Genomic DNA, 18,170 nt, shown 5'->3' on the forward strand with positions numbered 1-18,170 from the left:
CCCAGAGCTTGTGGGGAGAGTTTGTAAAGACTGTCTGAACTAAAAAACCCAAAGAGAAAGATTAAATATTTACATACAATTATAAAAATAGATTGAAAGATTGTCTGTGATTCTGTTATAAATAAAAAAATAATGAACCATTCTAAAATATTTTTTAGATAGATTCATCATGTTGGGCCACAATAAATTGTAGCAGGCAATTAATTATTTTGTTGGTCTGTGAACATTAATTATCATAGCATTACATTTTTTGCATATACCCTTGCAATTTTATGAATACTTTCCTCATTCCATAATACACATTAAATTAACAAGTTTCTGAATTAAGTTTAATTTATAAACTGCCAGTATTGTCATTCAAATTTTACTTTTTGATACCTCAACTATTTCTGGAATAGCACGGTCGGTTATTTATTACTTTTGCCAAAGAGGGAGAATGTTTTTTAGTTGGGAATGACTGGCTGAAATTATGAACGATTTCTACCAGTTTTAGATTTTAGGTCAATAAGTAAATCTACTTTTGTTTTTTCCGCCAGTGGCATTGAAGTTATAGTAAAAATGATGTTTCATGAAATCAGTCCAAATTTATCAAAGTTTGAAGTTTTCTTGTACTAAAAACTAAGAATTTCTACTGGTTACTATATTCAACATAAGCTTATTGTCATTGTAATAATTTAAAAAATCAGATATCAGAATGCTTTATTCAATATCTTTGAGATATGAATTCGGGTCATTTTATATATATATATATATATATATATTTGTTACAAGTAATTAAAAAATATTGTAAATTATTAATATAAAAGTCGAGGTTGTACAATTTATAAGTAATAGAGCAAAATTCTTCAATAATGTACATGGACTTCTCTACAAATTTTTCCTTAATCTCAAACTTTGCTAATTTGAATAAGAAAGGTACTATGAAAATCAACCTCACCTTGCAGACCACAGTAAACGAGGGGCCCGAAGCCAGGAATGTCGTAGGCAGCATCCTCCTTGTCACACTTGAACAGGACTCGATTACAGTCGGCCAGGGACAGGCTTGCCACAACGTGCTGCATGTCCGGCACCAGACTCAGTTTCTGCAGTGCCGGGCGCACCTGTGGCTGTGGCACCACCCTGTACACAGAGTTGACTTCTATCAATCTACTTTAATAATATCCTAAACATACACAAATACTACTTTTAGTCTGTCAGTTTGCTACGTGTAATATATAGATTTAAATATAGTTTTAATAGGGTTTTTTATAATTAGTATGTGAAGTATGGATAAGCTTAACCAAAGTTCTCTTGTAATTTTAAAAGTAGTAGATTAGGATAAGAAGTTCCCAGGCAGGTACATGATGGCATCAAAACAAAACAGTTGTGCCTACTTTTACTATATTGGTACGTAGAACATTGTCTATGGTGGTCTGTACACTTGTGTTTGTGAGCAAATTTGCCAAGTATAACATAGATAGCTCATACTTTGACTACGTTGGCTCAATTTATACACTTTGTATAGTTTGTGACAGTCAAGTAATCTGGTTACAATTATGGAAAGAATGAATGAGGTGTGCCTGTACATACTTTTATATTGAAATTAGATTGTTAACGCAAGATCTGCAGATTTGAGGTTTGACAGTCTTAAAAAAGTTATTAACTAATGTTTGAATGTTGAGTTTGGCTCCAGTTCACCTTCCTCTTGGGCAGCACCTGGAATCGGTGCTGTTAAAGACTTGACTCCTGAAATCTGGAGACATGTTCACCTGAAGAGATTAAAAAAAGTTGACAAGAAAGAAGCTCAAAAAGAACAATTAACATAGTTTTGACATCAGAGAGAATTGTGCACCTGATGAGGCAATAAGAATGCCAATTCACCTGAATTACACTACATTTTATATATTGTAAACTAGGTGTCTCTGATATCGAAACAATGTAAAGTATTAGTTTTGAGCTCCTTTGTCGTCGATTTTTTTTTTATTTCTTCAGATGAGCATGGCTCCAGATTCCAAGAGTGAAGTCTGCAATAGCATCAAATTATAGATGCAACATTACGAGGAAGGTGAACTGGAGCTAAACTCAATATTTATATTCAATCAACCCTTACCACCACCGCTACGTTGTGTGTAGAAAATTAATTGTTACTCTACATCTTTGAATGCACCTATATGAATATTACTAATTTTCCGTGTAAAAGATCATTATTATTTTAGATTCAGTTTGACTATACAGATATTTGAATATAACATATCTGCAAGTAGTAGGTTCACTCTAATTAGTGCTGTTTAAGCCAACATACTTGACGGCAACGACACATCCAGGCTTGAACTTGTTTGTGAAGTTTAGCCGCGTCCCACCGTCACCACTGGGGATGATCTCCAGCATGGTTGTCTCGGACGGCTTGAAGTTCTCCCGTAAGCTCAGCTCGTATTCTGTCAAACCGTTGATTTTCTTGGGATCCTTTTCAAACTGAGTTGGCCTGCTGAATTTCTCTGCCGAACTAGAGAACAGTAAACATCTTCAGCACAGAACTAAACGTAACTCACACAAATGATTAACCTCATCATTTTAGTAGAATAGCCATCTTTATGACACATTACGTTTGGGGATATTATTAAAATGTGTAATTCTGAAGATACTTGCAAGACATATACTAACAATAAAATAGCTCAAGGTAAAATGACAATAACACGGCTTAATGGTGGAATGATAAAATTACAAACAAACATGTTATTTATAAGACAATAATAGAAACTGCATCTATCTAGAGCTTGAATATAATAATATAATATAATAATAATAATATCTCTGAAAATATGGGTATGTACTGAGTTCAAAAGATAGATTAAGATTTATGAAAATGGAGTTCTGGAGAATAAACTGTGGTTTTATAAAAATGAAAGAATAGAAGTAGTGAATCGATAAAAATATTTAGGTGTGAATTTAATAATAAAATGATTATGGGAATAACACTTGCAGGAAAACGCAAAGGCAGCTAAGCTGATAATAAATTTAATACGGAATAATCTTTTGGCAATAACAAAATTCAGCTAAAAAATAAAATGTTTTGAATTTAAGGCTTTAATTACGCGTAGATTACTAATGAGTTACACAGGTCAAGTTTGGATTGCGTTTATATCAAAGGGGTTATGCAGTTGTTTATAAAAGAATATTTAATTTGCCTAACAATACACCAAATTACATTTTGTATTTGGAAACCGACCTACAAAAGGAACACAATGTTATACTTTAATCTTAATGAAATGTGTTTAAATATATTTCTTCAAAATTAGTTATCAACAATAATATTTATTGGAGTATAGAATGGACAGAGTTCGGGTAACAGCATGAAATAGAATTATAACTGATATATGATTTTGATGTGAATACAATAGAATGGACTCATAATCAGCTGATATCAGTTAGCAAGGCAGCAAAAATGGAATAGAAGGAGGGGTGATTACAGGGGGCTAGAGCTGCTCAATAATGCAGGCTGTACACCTCATTAAACCTTAAACTTGACCACACGTCATATTTATAAAAAAATAACAATATATTGTTAAGTATTATTGCGTTAAATAACTTGTTTTTTATTGCCTAATATGAAAAGGCTACTTTTATTGAACAATAATTATTTATATATTTTTTGGGCAATTTATACTCTATATTTGCCTTTATTTTACTAAACTGTATATACTGCATTAATTCTATATCTCTTTCTGCGGCCTAGTGCCTACAATACCATTCCTTACTGGATTAAAATATTCACGTACAGTGACAGACCAATGAACCATTGTTTCGCGAATCAGCTGTTTACTGTACACTCACCAACCAATCACAACGGTTGACTTATCAAGGCTCCGTGTTGCCCACCTTGCAAGCGACGGCACGCTTGCTCAGTACACTCTCAGTCCCGCCTGGGGCACTTAGCACTCTAGCCACTGCTGACCATACTTACTCAACACGTGACTTTATGCCCCATGTGTTACTCTCTCACTTAAATATTAGTTTTTATCTCTATTTGTTGCACATTTACATTAACATTAAAGTCAGTGCTCTGGATTGGCAATCTCTACCAGAACGTCTCTGTTCCCGGACACCCGCATCTACCGTGCTCTACAGGACTGGCCACAGTGTTATGAACTATTCGTTTGCGGTCGTATTGTGCGTGAGTGAATCCGTGAAGGACATCTTCCGTCTTCACGCCTGCCTACAAGACAGCAGCCTACAAGACAGCAGCCTACTTCCACACTTCCTGATCACAACCTGGCCCTCAACAACAGCAGACTACAGTTACCCCTCATGAAAACAAAGGTAACTGTTTATTTTCTGCACTTTATTTGAATATGCACTGTTCATAAACTCATTATGTGTAATCTGGTGATCTCTTGTTAAAATCAGTGTGTTCGGCGTCTTCACTGCCTAGTGTGAAGTGGTCCTTCTTAATCGAGCCTCTAAAATCTTATTTCACGGTTCTCATAACCAAAATTCATTCTTTTCAATATACTTATATATTGGATTTTTAGGCACATGTTGATTTTATTACTGTAATTTAAATTTTAAGCTTTGGATGGCTGGTCAAAATTTGTTGTGGTCTCTAAACAACCTTCAGGAAAACAAAGAAACTTATCACATTTGCACATTGTCCAATACTAGCCCCATTAAAAAAAATTCTTTTCAAAGAACACTCTTCATAGAGTGGCATATCTTTCATATATGAATGGAAAGGATTGGTGTGGGATAGGGATTCTTGAAAGAGGTGTAGACGTACTGATGGGACTTTGTCAAACAAGCAAATATTACAGTCATCTGTGGATGGTAGCCAAACCAGCCGATGGTTCATTGTAGCCATGGCAATGCATAAGTGTAATTCGTAGTATGTTATCAACTTTTGTAATGCTATGAAATTACTATGGTTTGTAATATTATTTTTTTTTAATAAAACACTCTTTTACTACCTTCTTTCTTTTCTATGGAAAAAGTTTTTTAGAAAGAGAAGTTACTATTGTTTGTGAATTCGTCTACAGTAGAATTTCTAAATAAAAATAGGTACAGTGCAGAATGGTTTATAAACTGGCATTATTGGCAAAACATTGTTGTTCCCAGCTATGCCATTGGAAATTTTCCAAGTTAAAAAACAAATGAACCGCCAGTAAAATGAGATTTATTATTTAATTAGAGAGAATAATTGAAGCTTTAGTTATCATGTAATTGAGGTTCTAATATATAGGCACGGTCTGATTCAGTAATCACATTAGAACCTCATTTCCAGCTTCATTTATTCTCTCTAATTAGATAATACATCTCATTTATCTGATGGCACAGTTGGATTTACGGAAAATAACAGGATTTCCAATTACATAGCTCGGAACAATGTTTTTTTCAATAATGCCAGATTATAAACCAATCTGTACTATAACTATTTTTATTGTAGAAATTCTACTGTAGATGAATTCAATAGTACCTTCTCTTTCTAAAGAACTTTTATATCACTCACCTACCATTTAACTAATACAAACTGGTGAATTTTTCTTTCTTAACAAAATGCTCACTGCCGTTGAGACGAAAAAGAAAACTTAACCCATTAGCCACTCAATATTCTTGCGTGCAACCTCCTTGTATAAATCCAATTAAATATTTAAAAAATACAAGAGTTTAGTAAACTCTCACAAAATATTCACTTTTATTGCTATTTGGTTGACTGAGCCATTGTTTTTTAGATAATGAAACAGGCTATAATATACTGTAATTTATAAGTACTAAATTATATAAGATTTTTTTAATTTCGAGAATAATTAAAAAAAATGTTATTTCATTGATTGATCTATATACGTAGAGTTTTGTAAAATGTGACATTTGTGGTCTTACACAAATCCTAGCAAACACGAAAAAAGCGCAAGGGTAGAGTATTATACCTTGATTCACATTCTGGGGTTAATAAATATTTATATGTATAGTATATGATCTTTCGTTAGTTTTTAATACATAAAAGTTATTATTTGAGCCCATACTAATGTTTAAACAAAATATTTAATAACGTATGTCGTCATCACAGTACCGTCTCGTTATCGGTGTTTTGGTACCGCGTCAGCCGTCACGAGACGGTACCGTGATAAGTGGTCAATGGGTTAGTTAGTTACCTGTGTGCGAGAGAGGCCTCCAGTATGATGTAATCCACGTTGCCAGAGACGGTGACACCACGACCCACCACATTCTTGTCAGGGTGGGGGTGTTGAAACGCTGTGAAGGCCACCAACACCACAGTCTCTCTGGAGGTGGCAGAGTGTCGAGTCACACACACCACGTCCTCTGTTACTTGGTCCACAAATACCTGCGTCGTTCAAAATATCATCTTTCTTTCCGTGTTTTACTCAATAAATCTTTAACAAGAGGAGATGGATCAGTTCTTCAAATTCTTAGCAGGGGAACTGAGTGCAAAAGTTGATCTTTTCCCTCAGTTATTTAGACATTGTAAGATGCAGCACAAGCAAACATGATGGGGTGGACATCATTTTATTGCAATTTGAAGTAGGGTCAAAATTAAAAATAAATAAATAAAATTGCTATATTTTATTCAAAACTACAGTGCTGACATTTTCAAATTAAACTTTTTAAATTATAGATACACAACATCAGAAACTTAGTGCTAAATTGTATACACAAGTATAGCCCAGCAAGTAAGAGATAACTATTCTTTAAATTATATAACTGTTAAAGAAAATGCAGGTTTTCACACAAAATAGAGTTGCAACTAAATGTACAGACTGTTTTTGCATGCCTGCTTTGAGAGTCATACATGTTAGACACACACAGCTCACAGCTCACTTTGATCCTGGAACTCGCAAAGTTGTAAGTGACAACGTATTTTTTCTGCTGTGAGTACGGACTTTTGCATATTACAATTTGGATGTCATTGTGGTATAAATGGTTTTTTAACTCTTAAAAGCTATTATTATAGTCATGATTCAATAAGTACATTGTAAAATATAAAAGAAACATAAATCAAGTGGTTTTTTTTAATAGTAATAACAAAAAATACAAAACTTGTGCTTTGGGTCTGGTACACTTATATAAGAAAATCACTAATCCTTTCAAGTTCCATAAAAATCAACCAATATTAATTTAAGGTGGGCCCTTCCACCGGCTTTACCACAGACCAGTGACTCACTTAAGTGTACACCAGACTGCAAAAATCCCTAATGTCAGGTGCACTAATTGAACCCACAACTTCAAGGCTAATTCCCGTGCCCAAGAAAAGTGCCTTAGATCACACAGCTATCCTGACTGGATGTCTTGAATGTGCAGATAGCTTACTTAGGATATCTACTGTTCCTGTTCAAATCAACTGGATTCCATACCAGTTCTAGAGTTAATTGCTGTTAGTGTACATTTCTTTATGTATAACTAGCTGTTCCCCGCGGCTTCGCACGCTTTTTGAACGCTTTGCTCGTGTATGAGCACTTCTGGTTCAAGTGAATTATATTGTCAACGCGGATGTAGAGTTTACCTTGTTGACACTATCAAGAAAATCTGCCAAAAGTGTATGTTTATAGCCATTGTACACGTACATGTACTTAATAATTCAGTGGTCTAACATTCAAGCTATAAGGCCAAACAGAAATTCATTTGAAAGACAAATATCCATAAAAACTTAGCGCCTTCACATAGTGTGTGGTTATTATACACAACTACCTCGTAATTGTAGTTTACAATGTGCAGGCCCTTTGATAACATATATTATGCAGCACCTCCTGGTGGTGAGTTACATCAATGGGCATAGCATATAAACCTTCTACATGGAAAAATACATATACATACAATTTTCATAATGATAGGTCAAATAATTTCTGAGTCTATAAAGGACAAACACATTCATTCATAAACATTCATTTATATATATATATATATATATATATATATATATATATATATATATATATATATATATGATATATATATATATATATACAGTGGTGTATAGTTGATGACTGGAAACACCCCAAATATATCCTATAATAATTTAAATATAAATTTTGAAACTCTTACAATCGTAATATGAGATTGGGGGGCATCTACTTTTTGGAACAATGATTTGTTATGTCACTAAACCAACTGGGGACGTCCTGCCGAGGTGTCGTGTGAATATTCTTAATGAAGGCCTATACCTTAGGTGAACCATAATTTTAAAGGTAATAGCTTACTGAATTGAATGCCACAAACCGCATTCTCAGGGAATTATTCTACAGAAAAAAGAGCATTTATAGTAATAAAATTTACTGATGTTCAACAATGGTAAATTTTAACATGGTTCTTGCCACAAAATGAGTTACACTAATTTTTTAGCATTTTTTTAATTTTCAATTAAAATAAAACAAAAATTTCATTTTAAGCGGTTCTCTATTAGCACAAATTTGCTCAGGTTTTTATTACTGTACAATTCAAGGAAATACTTATGCATTATTGATATCTTATTACAAACTAAAAAATAATGTTATGCTGTTAAGAAAAGTCCTTACAACAAACGATTTACCTTCAATTGGTGTCAAAGTGCAAATTTTCGAACTGTGATCCTTCTACGGTATGACAATGAGCCAATCTTGAGTAAATTATTCGACATAGTGTATGCCTAACATTTCTTTCTTCAGTTATCAAAGCAATCTCCTCTATAATCCTGTTTTTTTTTATTTTTTTTTTTTTTTTTTTTTTTCCTTCTTTTTTTTTTTTTTTTGTTTCTTTTTTTTTTTTTTTTTTTTTATTTTTTTTATTATTATTGTTGTTTTTTTTTTTTTTTTTTTTTTTTTTTTTTTTTTTTTTTTTTTTTTTTTTTTTTTTTTTCTTGTTTTTTTATATTATTTTTTTTTTTTTTTTTTTTTTTTTCTTTCTTTTTTTTTTTGTTTTTTTTTTTTTTTTTTTTTTTTTTTTTTTTTTTTTTTTTTTATTTTCTTGTTTTTTTTTTTTTTTTTTTTTTTTTTTTCTCTTTTTTTTTTCCTTTTTCCTTTTTATTTTTGTTTTTTTTTTTTTTTTTTTTTTTTGTTTTTTTTTTCCTTTTCTTAGTCTTTCCAAATATGAGCTTTCTCAATAACATTGGAGATTTTTAAATGACCCCATAGGAAAAATAATCGATTGGGTGACAAATCCCCGGAACTTGGAGCCATTCGATTTCTCCTCTTCGGCCCAATCCATTTATGATGAAAACCTTAAATCCAAATACTCTCACTTACCTGTCCTCCCAAAATGGGGTGGAGCACCATCCTGCTGAAACCATACATTATCAAAGTAATCCGCTCTGATGCAATTTGAATAGCTGGGATTGATTTCATTTTGGAGCATATTGGTAAAAAGTTCGGCATTTACATTTCCATTGATTAAAAAGGTTCAACAATTTTGTTACCTAAAATTCCACACCATACTTTCTGTTTTTGTGGTTGCTGTGAATGGCACTCAGTAATCCAATTTGAGTTTTCCACAAGCCCAGTAACGGTCAATTGTGCCTGTTAAACAATGCCATGTTAGGAAAAAAGTTGCCATCAACAGAAAATAGAATGTTTGGTCAGAAAATCTCTACTTGTCATCACATTTGCGCATCACAAGTTCACAAAACTCAACTCTTTCTGTCGTAAATCTCCACACTTAACTGTGGACTAAATGACTTTAAATGTTGGTATTTTATTAATTTTCAAAAATCTTACTCACAGACAAAGGTTGCATACATGTTGCCTGTGCAGCAATTCTGAGCGATGTATGTGGGTCTTCAATAAATGTTTGCAAAAACATCTAGTGCAATGTCTCTTCATCTTTTTGCAGATTGTATCCTACCCCGACTTTGCCGATTAACGTACAGCACCCAGTCTTTCAAAACCACAATAGTTTTTTGATATTGTTTGAAACACATAATGGGATTCCTTTCTGGGAAAGTGACATTAAACAATTACAAACTTCCCGATAAATGATCTTGACGATCGCCATATCCTCCACGTCATCAACAGAGTAAATTTGTTTCTCTATCAGACAATAACCATTAAAATGCCAAAATAAAAACCTAGAACTCACTGTAATTAGATAACTTGGTTGACAGTCAACTGGCTTCAGAGACAACTGAAGTAACTTCGACAGAATGAAATGACCTTGTCCATTTACTTAATTTCCCAAGCTTAGACCTGTCCTAGTGAAAGCGCCATGCTCAACAAACAGAAACCTGTAGACCAGATGATTAATAACACAATAATGTTTCTCATAGGCTATTGAACCCTTTGGTCTCTTTAAACCTTCCTGCTGACTGGAAAAACACCAAGTACAGATTCATAAGAAATCAGAGAAAGTGACTCATAAGTTTTTAATTCATCTTAATAAAAACTGGTAAATTTGTACTAATGAAACCAGCTTTAAAAATAAATTGTTTTAATTTTATTTAATTGAACATTTAAAAAATGCTAAAAAATAGTGTAAACACATTTTTTGGCAAGAACCCATGTATAAAATTACATGTTGAACATCAATAAATTTTTCAATACTAAAATGCCTATTTTCCTGATAGAATAATTTTCCTTTGAGATGCGGTTTTTGGTGGCATACAATTCAGTAAGGCTATTACCTTTAAAATTATGTATCACAAGGTATAGCTTCCATTAAGAATATTCGACTTACCTCTCGGCAAGGACCGTCCCACCGTTGGTGTGACATAACAAACATTGCCAAAATAGATGCCCAAATCTCTATTCACGATTGTAAGAAGGTTTCAAATTTATATTAAAATTATTAAAGGATATATTTAGGGTGTTTCCAGACATAATATACACCCTGTATATATATATGAATGAAAACATATATAGATTGTAAAATAATGTTTTCAAGCACTAAATTGTAAGTTTACAATATATTTATTATTATTGTATTATTGTTTATAAATCAAGCAGCGAAAATCTCGGGTACTACAATTTTAATCCTGATTTACAACTGACAGTTCACATACAGAATAATGCGTGCATTCTTCAGTATTCCATAGTAGTTACAAAGCATTTAAGATCTTAAGTAACAATCATCAAGAGTCCAATCCTAACCATGTTTTAGTTATATACAAACCTGATCAAATCCATTCTTTCCCAGCTGATAGTGTAGGTTGTTGAGGGCTCTCTTTCCAGCGACGATGCCTGTGTTGATGTTTACTGCGTCGTCTGCCCATGGCAAGTACTCTCTAGACTCATCCACCACATGGATCTAAACAACAACTTTATTTTTTATCTCTATGTTTTAAAAGAGGCAAAATATAACTAAAATTGTCAGAGTATTTATACCTATTTCAAACAAATGTAGCATATAAAGTGAAGTAGTGTAAGTTTGAATTGTTTCCTGTTTCCAGTTTTTTTCTGTTGTTCTTTCGTCCAATAGTCATCTATGAGGAGAAATTCTTCCAGACTTAATAAACAAATTAAATTTAGTGACAGTATCATACTAATTATTAGCTTTATCCTCTATACCTTTTTCTTATTTTGGATAGGAGATGTCGGGTTTTCATAATTAATACCAATTATATTATTATTACCTTTGATAATACAAGAGATTAGGTAAATTTAAAATAAGTTGAAAGAAATCATATGAAGAGGTTAAGGAGAAAACGTAATGTTTAACTCACATGGTGTGGGACAAGCATATCGTAGCCCATGTTGCTACCGGAAGCGCAGCAGGCCATGGCGACCAGTGCAGCACTTGGCAAGCTGTCAAACACACTGCGCTTGTCCAGCGGGCAGGGATTGTCATGGGTCAGGTCCAGGAACAATGCGTGGGCCACGCCTCCAGCCAAGGGTCGGTCAGGGCGGGGCAGGAAGGCCCCCACTGGCACCCCACCGTAACGATACACTAGCCTTCCCAGTTCGTGAGAGTCCCAGGCAGACATTGCCTCTGTACATCAGTATCGTTATAGTTCACTTTTACTAAATTAAAGAAGTTAAGCATATAAAATTACTAAATATACATTTTTTTGTTAAATGTTTTATCTTGTATGCACGGAATTGTAGAAAAAACTTTTTACTGGTAAATGTCTGTAGAAAGACACTTTTATCAAGTGCATTGTACAAAATAAACAAAAACATAAATGTCAGTAAAATCAGTCCTTATTAAACTCATATACATATTGTACATTTAATGTCAGCAATATCTTTAAAATTCGTACATGTACTGTATATATTTAAATTTAAATTTTTTAATGTATTAAAACACCAATTTTAAACGTAAATATAGGCTACATTCATTACAGAATTGAATTTGTTCGGTCCATTGAATGAGGCATTATTACATGGGAAGAAGCTTCAGAATAACACGAATATCAAACAATTTTTGGTGAAAGTGGCTCAAACAATGAGATGAAGAGTTCTTTGCAGCAGGTTCAAAAAAAGCTAGTAAACCACTGTGACAAGTGCATAAATATTGGTGGGAATTGTGTTGAAAAGATGAAAAATTTCTGTTTTATAATAACATTTCTGTAAACTTTTTTTCCCATACAAATTTGTCTCTTTTATTATTGAATGCCTCTTATACATTCCAGACAGCTCTTGCTTATATAAAGAAAAAGGTAGAGAATAATAAACGTAGCTATATAACATTACCCAGGTTAACATTAACTGCACGTACCTCTGATGAGAGACGTTATGCCAAGTCGGTTGACAAAAATATTGTCGGTTTGATCAGAGTTGGTGAACAACTCGGCGGCCACGAACAAGTTTGGTCTTACTCTCCGGGCTGAGTCTAGCAAATACTGCAATCACAGACAAGAGTTGTTATGCTTTCCATACAATGGATTTTTTTTATTGCTATAAAAGATCATAAACAATCCTAAACTTATTTCTTTCACCACATAATTAATAAACTATTATTTTTTACGAACCCTGAGAGCTCAAGAGGTCTATATCACATTTACTTACTCATTAGAAATAATCATTTTTGTAATAATACAAAAATACAGTAAAAACATTCTTACAGTAAACTTGATTACATTTTAATTACATTTATGGCTTGTGCTTGGTCAAATTACTTGTGTAAATTTACAAAAGCAATACTATTCATACTAGTCATAGAAATAAAGCATGTATATTAGTATTCTAAAAGTTGAAAAGAGTCTAAAATACGATTTTTATCAAGAGAAATTTTACTTTCTTTTAAATAAGAAAATGACATATAGCTACTATCCATATAAGCTATTTTTAATGTCACTACAGTTTCTACAATGTTTCCCAATCAAGAAGAAAAAATTAAAAATATTGCCATGGCGAAAAATACAAAATTAAGCAAAATGCTTGTCACACAGGAGAATGGAATACTACAGGACAAGGCTATTGTGATTTTGTTTTACTCACGTAAGATTCACAAATACCTATTAGAAAACAATAAAATTAAAATTCCTAAATAGATAATTATTAGTCAAATGGCACACTATTGTAAAATAATATGTAGAAAAGAACCATTTAATCAGGTATAATTCCTGAAGTACCCCTTTGGTCTTCACTGTTCTATTGGAATTGTAACGATTTAACTCTTTATTAAGTTGATAAATTTGAGATTTGAAAATTCTAAATTTACTCATCACTACTTTCTTTCCCTTTCCAATGATTTCCTCCATGCTGTTTTAAAAAACCTTGATGAAACCATGACATTAGTGCTTTAAAAGTCAAGATCAGAATTTTAAATACTATATATTAGAGAATGTTTCCTTTTTCGTTCTAAAATAAAATTGTATTTATACTATTTTAAAATGTATTAAATGTGTACCATAAATGTACTAAAACATTCCACCACAGTGCTTAGTTTTAAAGTTTCAAATAGTAAACATTTGCTATATCATAAATGTATAAAATTTCATGAGGAACAATAGTGCTGAATACAACCATTTAATAGTTATGTAGTGTCCCAGAAACATCAATAATGCATACTTCTGTCCTTTATATTATGATTCCATACTCAATAGACCGTTAGGCCAGATATAACTGGTTTTACTGTACTAATTTGAAAGCATATTTTATAAGTTTTATAACAAGACCTACACTGCTTATTATCTTCTTTGTAGTATTGAATCTTGGAGATAATAATGCATAAGTTCTGATCTTTGTTTTACACTACACACTGACAATGAAATCACTCCCATTTATCAATACACTAACCTCGGCAACAACGAGAGGTGTGGAGTGACAGTTGTCCAAGCGGATTCCATCGAACGTCTGAGCCATTTGATCCACATACGCTTGCATGTGTTGCCACAGGAATGGGCAGTCTTCTGGCTTCTCTCCATATCTGGCAGATAAACATTAGCAACGTCTGGTATATAAGGAAAGTATAGTTATCACTGTTGTGTTGAAAATATACCAGAAGCGTGAAACTCTGGACTTAAGAGGCAAAAAGAATTGCACGTTTCATGTTGTCTAACATTAAATGACAAAATTGGAACTAGCAAAAAGCAGTGTTGCTGTTGCTACAATATTTAGTGGTGCTTTCAGCAAGATTTGGATTATCTTCGGTGGCATACTATTTGTAATGACAGGTTACTAAATTGTTAAGTAGAAAAAATATTACTGCAAATGTTTTTTTTGGTAAATGGATGCAGTTTCTTATTAAAACAGTAATTACTGTACAGTTTGGAATCAAATGAGAGTGAATATTTGAACAGTAAATCTTAATTTTTCAATAAGTCACTTTATAAAAGTTGTTACTCACCTAAGCTTCACACTGTCACCCCAAGCGATCAGCTCACGCCGCAGATAAATGTTGGACTCGGGACTAGCGAAGTTAGCGAGAGGATCAGCGTTCATGACCCAGCCGTTGTGCGCCATCACGTAGCAAGCGTTGCTAGAGTACATGACATCTTCACTTAGCGACTCGTCAGCGTCAGTGAAGTATCTGGAAATGGCCACAACAGTTGTACACTTTGTTGCAACATGTTTTAAACAATAAAAAAAAACTACTATAAATCTATAAACTGAAAAAATCTTCTCAGGAATCAATCTTAGTTGTTACTGCAGCCAATGTTTTGACTCTGTTTAGGTTGTTACCTAAGATAGAAATTTACATTAAGTATGTTTGTAAATGAATGTAATTAGAATACTACAAAATACATTACATTTTATTCATGTAATGTTTCTCAAATTTAACTGTACTTTCAGAAATCAATCTATACAAAGAAAAAATTGAAATTTGCTATGATAAATTATACTACAGTAGACACCCTGTCAACCGACTATCTGTGCGGCTAAAGTTTGATCGGATAATGGAAAAGTTGGTTGAAAAATATCACTATTACACACTCACTAGACTATATCAAATATCATACTAAGTCTAATAATATTTATGCTCATTAATGTTTGTTTTATAGTCGATAAAACTTGTTGCTGATGTTGCACTTTGCTCATTGTGTGAATTAACTGTAGAAAATACAATACACTATAATCACAAAAATGTTCACAACAAACTTTTAGTAACATTTTACTGCCTAAACTTTAAATCACAGTTTAAAGTTTGATGGACTTAAAGTGACTTGCTCATTGTTATTGCACTGAATGCGGCTAAAAATGGATGTGCTCATATCCTGGAATGGCAAAAGTTAAGCCGATGGGTGGATCAAGATTATTCATTTCTTTTTAGACCTACGACATATGAAATGGATATCGTCATTATGATCAGTTGATCAAATGGCAGCTACGAGGATGGATAATTCCAGGTTTTATACAAACATATTTTATAAAAATGATTTAATAAAAACAGAAATTGGAGAAAAATTACTAAAATCGAATTTACTAATGTTAGCATACTGATTACCCAGCATTAGTAATCAACATGGTCCACTGCATTCACAATTGTAACCTAACACTAGTAACCCATAATCCACAGATCGATGAGGTTCCTTTACCAGAATACTGTGTCGACTAATGGCAATACCTGGGAACAAGTGGATCTTTTGCCGTCACTTCAGGTATCCTGGGCCCGTCGCCTTGTACCCGGAAGTAGCGCATGCCTGCAATACAGTTCTCCACAGCTGCCACCAGGTGACCTTGTATCTTGTGGTTTACAGCTTCGTTCAGCTCCTCCAGCTTCCTCTTGAACTCTTCCGTACATCTTCGCAATCGGGTGTCCTCATCAAAACAGTCACTCCTGTACAGTTCAGAGTATAACAGCTATTAAAAACACACAAAAATTGTTTAAACTAACGTGAATTTTCACAGTTTAGCATGAACAATTAGTTGTTCAGAGACAAACTGTAGCTGTTGGATGTACAATACAATACATGATGGGAAATGATTGTGATAAAATTTTAATAGTTTCAGAATAGAAAACAATTTTATGAGTGTTTCTAAACTCAAATGTAAATTTAAAAATCGCTATTAATTTCTCCTTCACATTACTGAGTTATTTCAACCTGAGAAATGTCAACAAATTTTATGCAGTTCATTTATTTACAATTTAAAACAAAATATAAAAAACAATATTAATTTAAAATATATGTGGCTGTGAATGAAAAAACTTTAAATTAAATTCCTCTTTTACTTCTTTAAAAAATTCTCAACCATGTAGTAAACCTAGTCTAGAAAATGGTATTTTAGTGAAACTTGAAATTTGCTATGGGAATATTGAGATGAAGATTGCTGGGACAGTTTCAGACCTGTGTAATAACTCCAGCTTCATATAAGGGCTAATCAGTGAACTGGGTACTGATTAGTTCTAGGCCAATGTTAACTACCTTTTAGCACGTTCAGAGTTTTGAAGAAACAATGCACAAAAGGAGTAGATGCCTCCCAATTCAAAATTTTATAGAACAACCTTTTTGTGGTACACTATTGAAAAACAAACAAACGCAACTTATGGAACTGAGCATGGCTTAAACAACGAAAAGCTGGAGAGCACTAGAATCCTTGGCTACAGACTTATAGGCAGCTTTAATAGACAACAACACAGAAAAGGTGGAGTGGCTGTCTTTGCAAACTTAAACCTTAAAAATAAAATTACAGTAATATCCTTATCAGGAACCACATCAGAACTTATATGTGAAACCATCCTTCTAAAAACTGAGATGAAACAAGGATTCTTGCACCTTTTAGGTTTATACAGGCCACCTAGTAGCAACTTGGAAGAAGCATTAGATATTTTATCATCTGAATTGGACAAAATAACATCTTTTAAAAACCCGGTACTCGTAATAGGGATGTCAATGTAGACAACCTGGGTGGCAAGCAACGACAGAAGAAACTTGGGACGATATGATTCACAGCTATGGACTGAGCAGACTTCACCTAACCCCCTACAAGAATAACCAGTCACAGCAAGACTTCTATAGATTTCATAAGCACAAACATTAACGAAACTGAAATATCAACCAGAGTGCTAAAAAAAACAGGCCTCTCAGATCACACTGCCCAGTTATGCTTTATCTCTACAAACATGACAAGCCCCACGCAGACACAATCATACAAAAGACAATTTAAACACAAGAACCGTAGAAGAACTGAGGTATAATCTACAAGCACAGGACTGGTCACAAGTTATGCTCACAGACAATGTGGATGCTGCTTATAAAGCGTTTCATGGGATCCTCCAATCTGCAATGAACATAGCCTGCCCTCTCAAAATAGTAAAACATAAAAGAAATCCCACCAAGAATATATGGGATGATGAAAGCCAGGCGCTAAAAAATGCATACTTAGAAGCACTAAATCGAGAACACATTACGGGCCATCCTGACGACAAAAAAAGAAACAGCCCAAAGGAAAAAATCCTACGATTTAAAACTAAAAACACTAAGAAAACAGCTTAACTCCTCCTACATTGAAAGATCTGACAACAAATCAAAAGCCATGTGGAAAGTGATTAATAATGAAAGAAAAGAGAGATCAGAAAAAACTCAACTTGAACGCTTAAACATACAGGACTACGCATCAGACTCTCCAATAGACATTGCCCAATTACTTAAATAGCTTCTTTGCTACAATTGCTGACAGAACACTTGATACCAAAGGAAATGAACAACGAACAACACACACAATAGAACCAAATTACATACCCCAAATACCAAGACTAATTTTCCAGGAGACAAATGAAATAGAAGTCGGAGACATCATAGACACCCTTAAAATCAAAAACATCAACAGGAGACGATGAAATATCTTCTAAATTGGTCAAACAATGCAAACATGAAATTATCACTCCACTAACAACTA

General features: G+C 33.3%; 1 protein-coding gene across 7 annotated transcripts in view; it reads right to left on the minus strand.

Moving 5' to 3' along the window:
- LOC124367505 (glycogen debranching enzyme) overlaps nt 1-18,170 on the minus strand; it is an 86,200-nt gene that overhangs the window by 25,254 nt on the left and 42,776 nt on the right. For all 7 annotated transcript variants that reach the window (XM_046824377.1, XM_046824376.1, XM_046824372.1 and 4 more), the window contains 9 exons: nt 15,898-16,110; nt 14,680-14,862; nt 14,130-14,259; nt 12,607-12,730; nt 11,612-11,877; nt 11,062-11,196; nt 6,123-6,313; nt 2,282-2,482; nt 938-1,119 (listed from right to left, as the gene is read on the minus strand). In XM_046824377.1, the coding sequence (XP_046680333.1) occupies nt 938-1,119; nt 2,282-2,482; nt 6,123-6,313; nt 11,062-11,196; nt 11,612-11,877; nt 12,607-12,730; nt 14,130-14,259; nt 14,680-14,862; nt 15,898-16,110 (1,625 nt within the window). The remainder of the gene's footprint in view (nt 1-937; nt 1,120-2,281; nt 2,483-6,122; nt 6,314-11,061; nt 11,197-11,611; nt 11,878-12,606; nt 12,731-14,129; nt 14,260-14,679; nt 14,863-15,897; nt 16,111-18,170) is intronic.

Source organism: Homalodisca vitripennis, chromosome 8 (genome assembly GCF_021130785.1).
Source record: "Homalodisca vitripennis isolate AUS2020 chromosome 8, UT_GWSS_2.1, whole genome shotgun sequence".
Lineage (NCBI taxonomy): Eukaryota > Metazoa > Arthropoda > Insecta > Hemiptera > Cicadellidae > Homalodisca > Homalodisca vitripennis.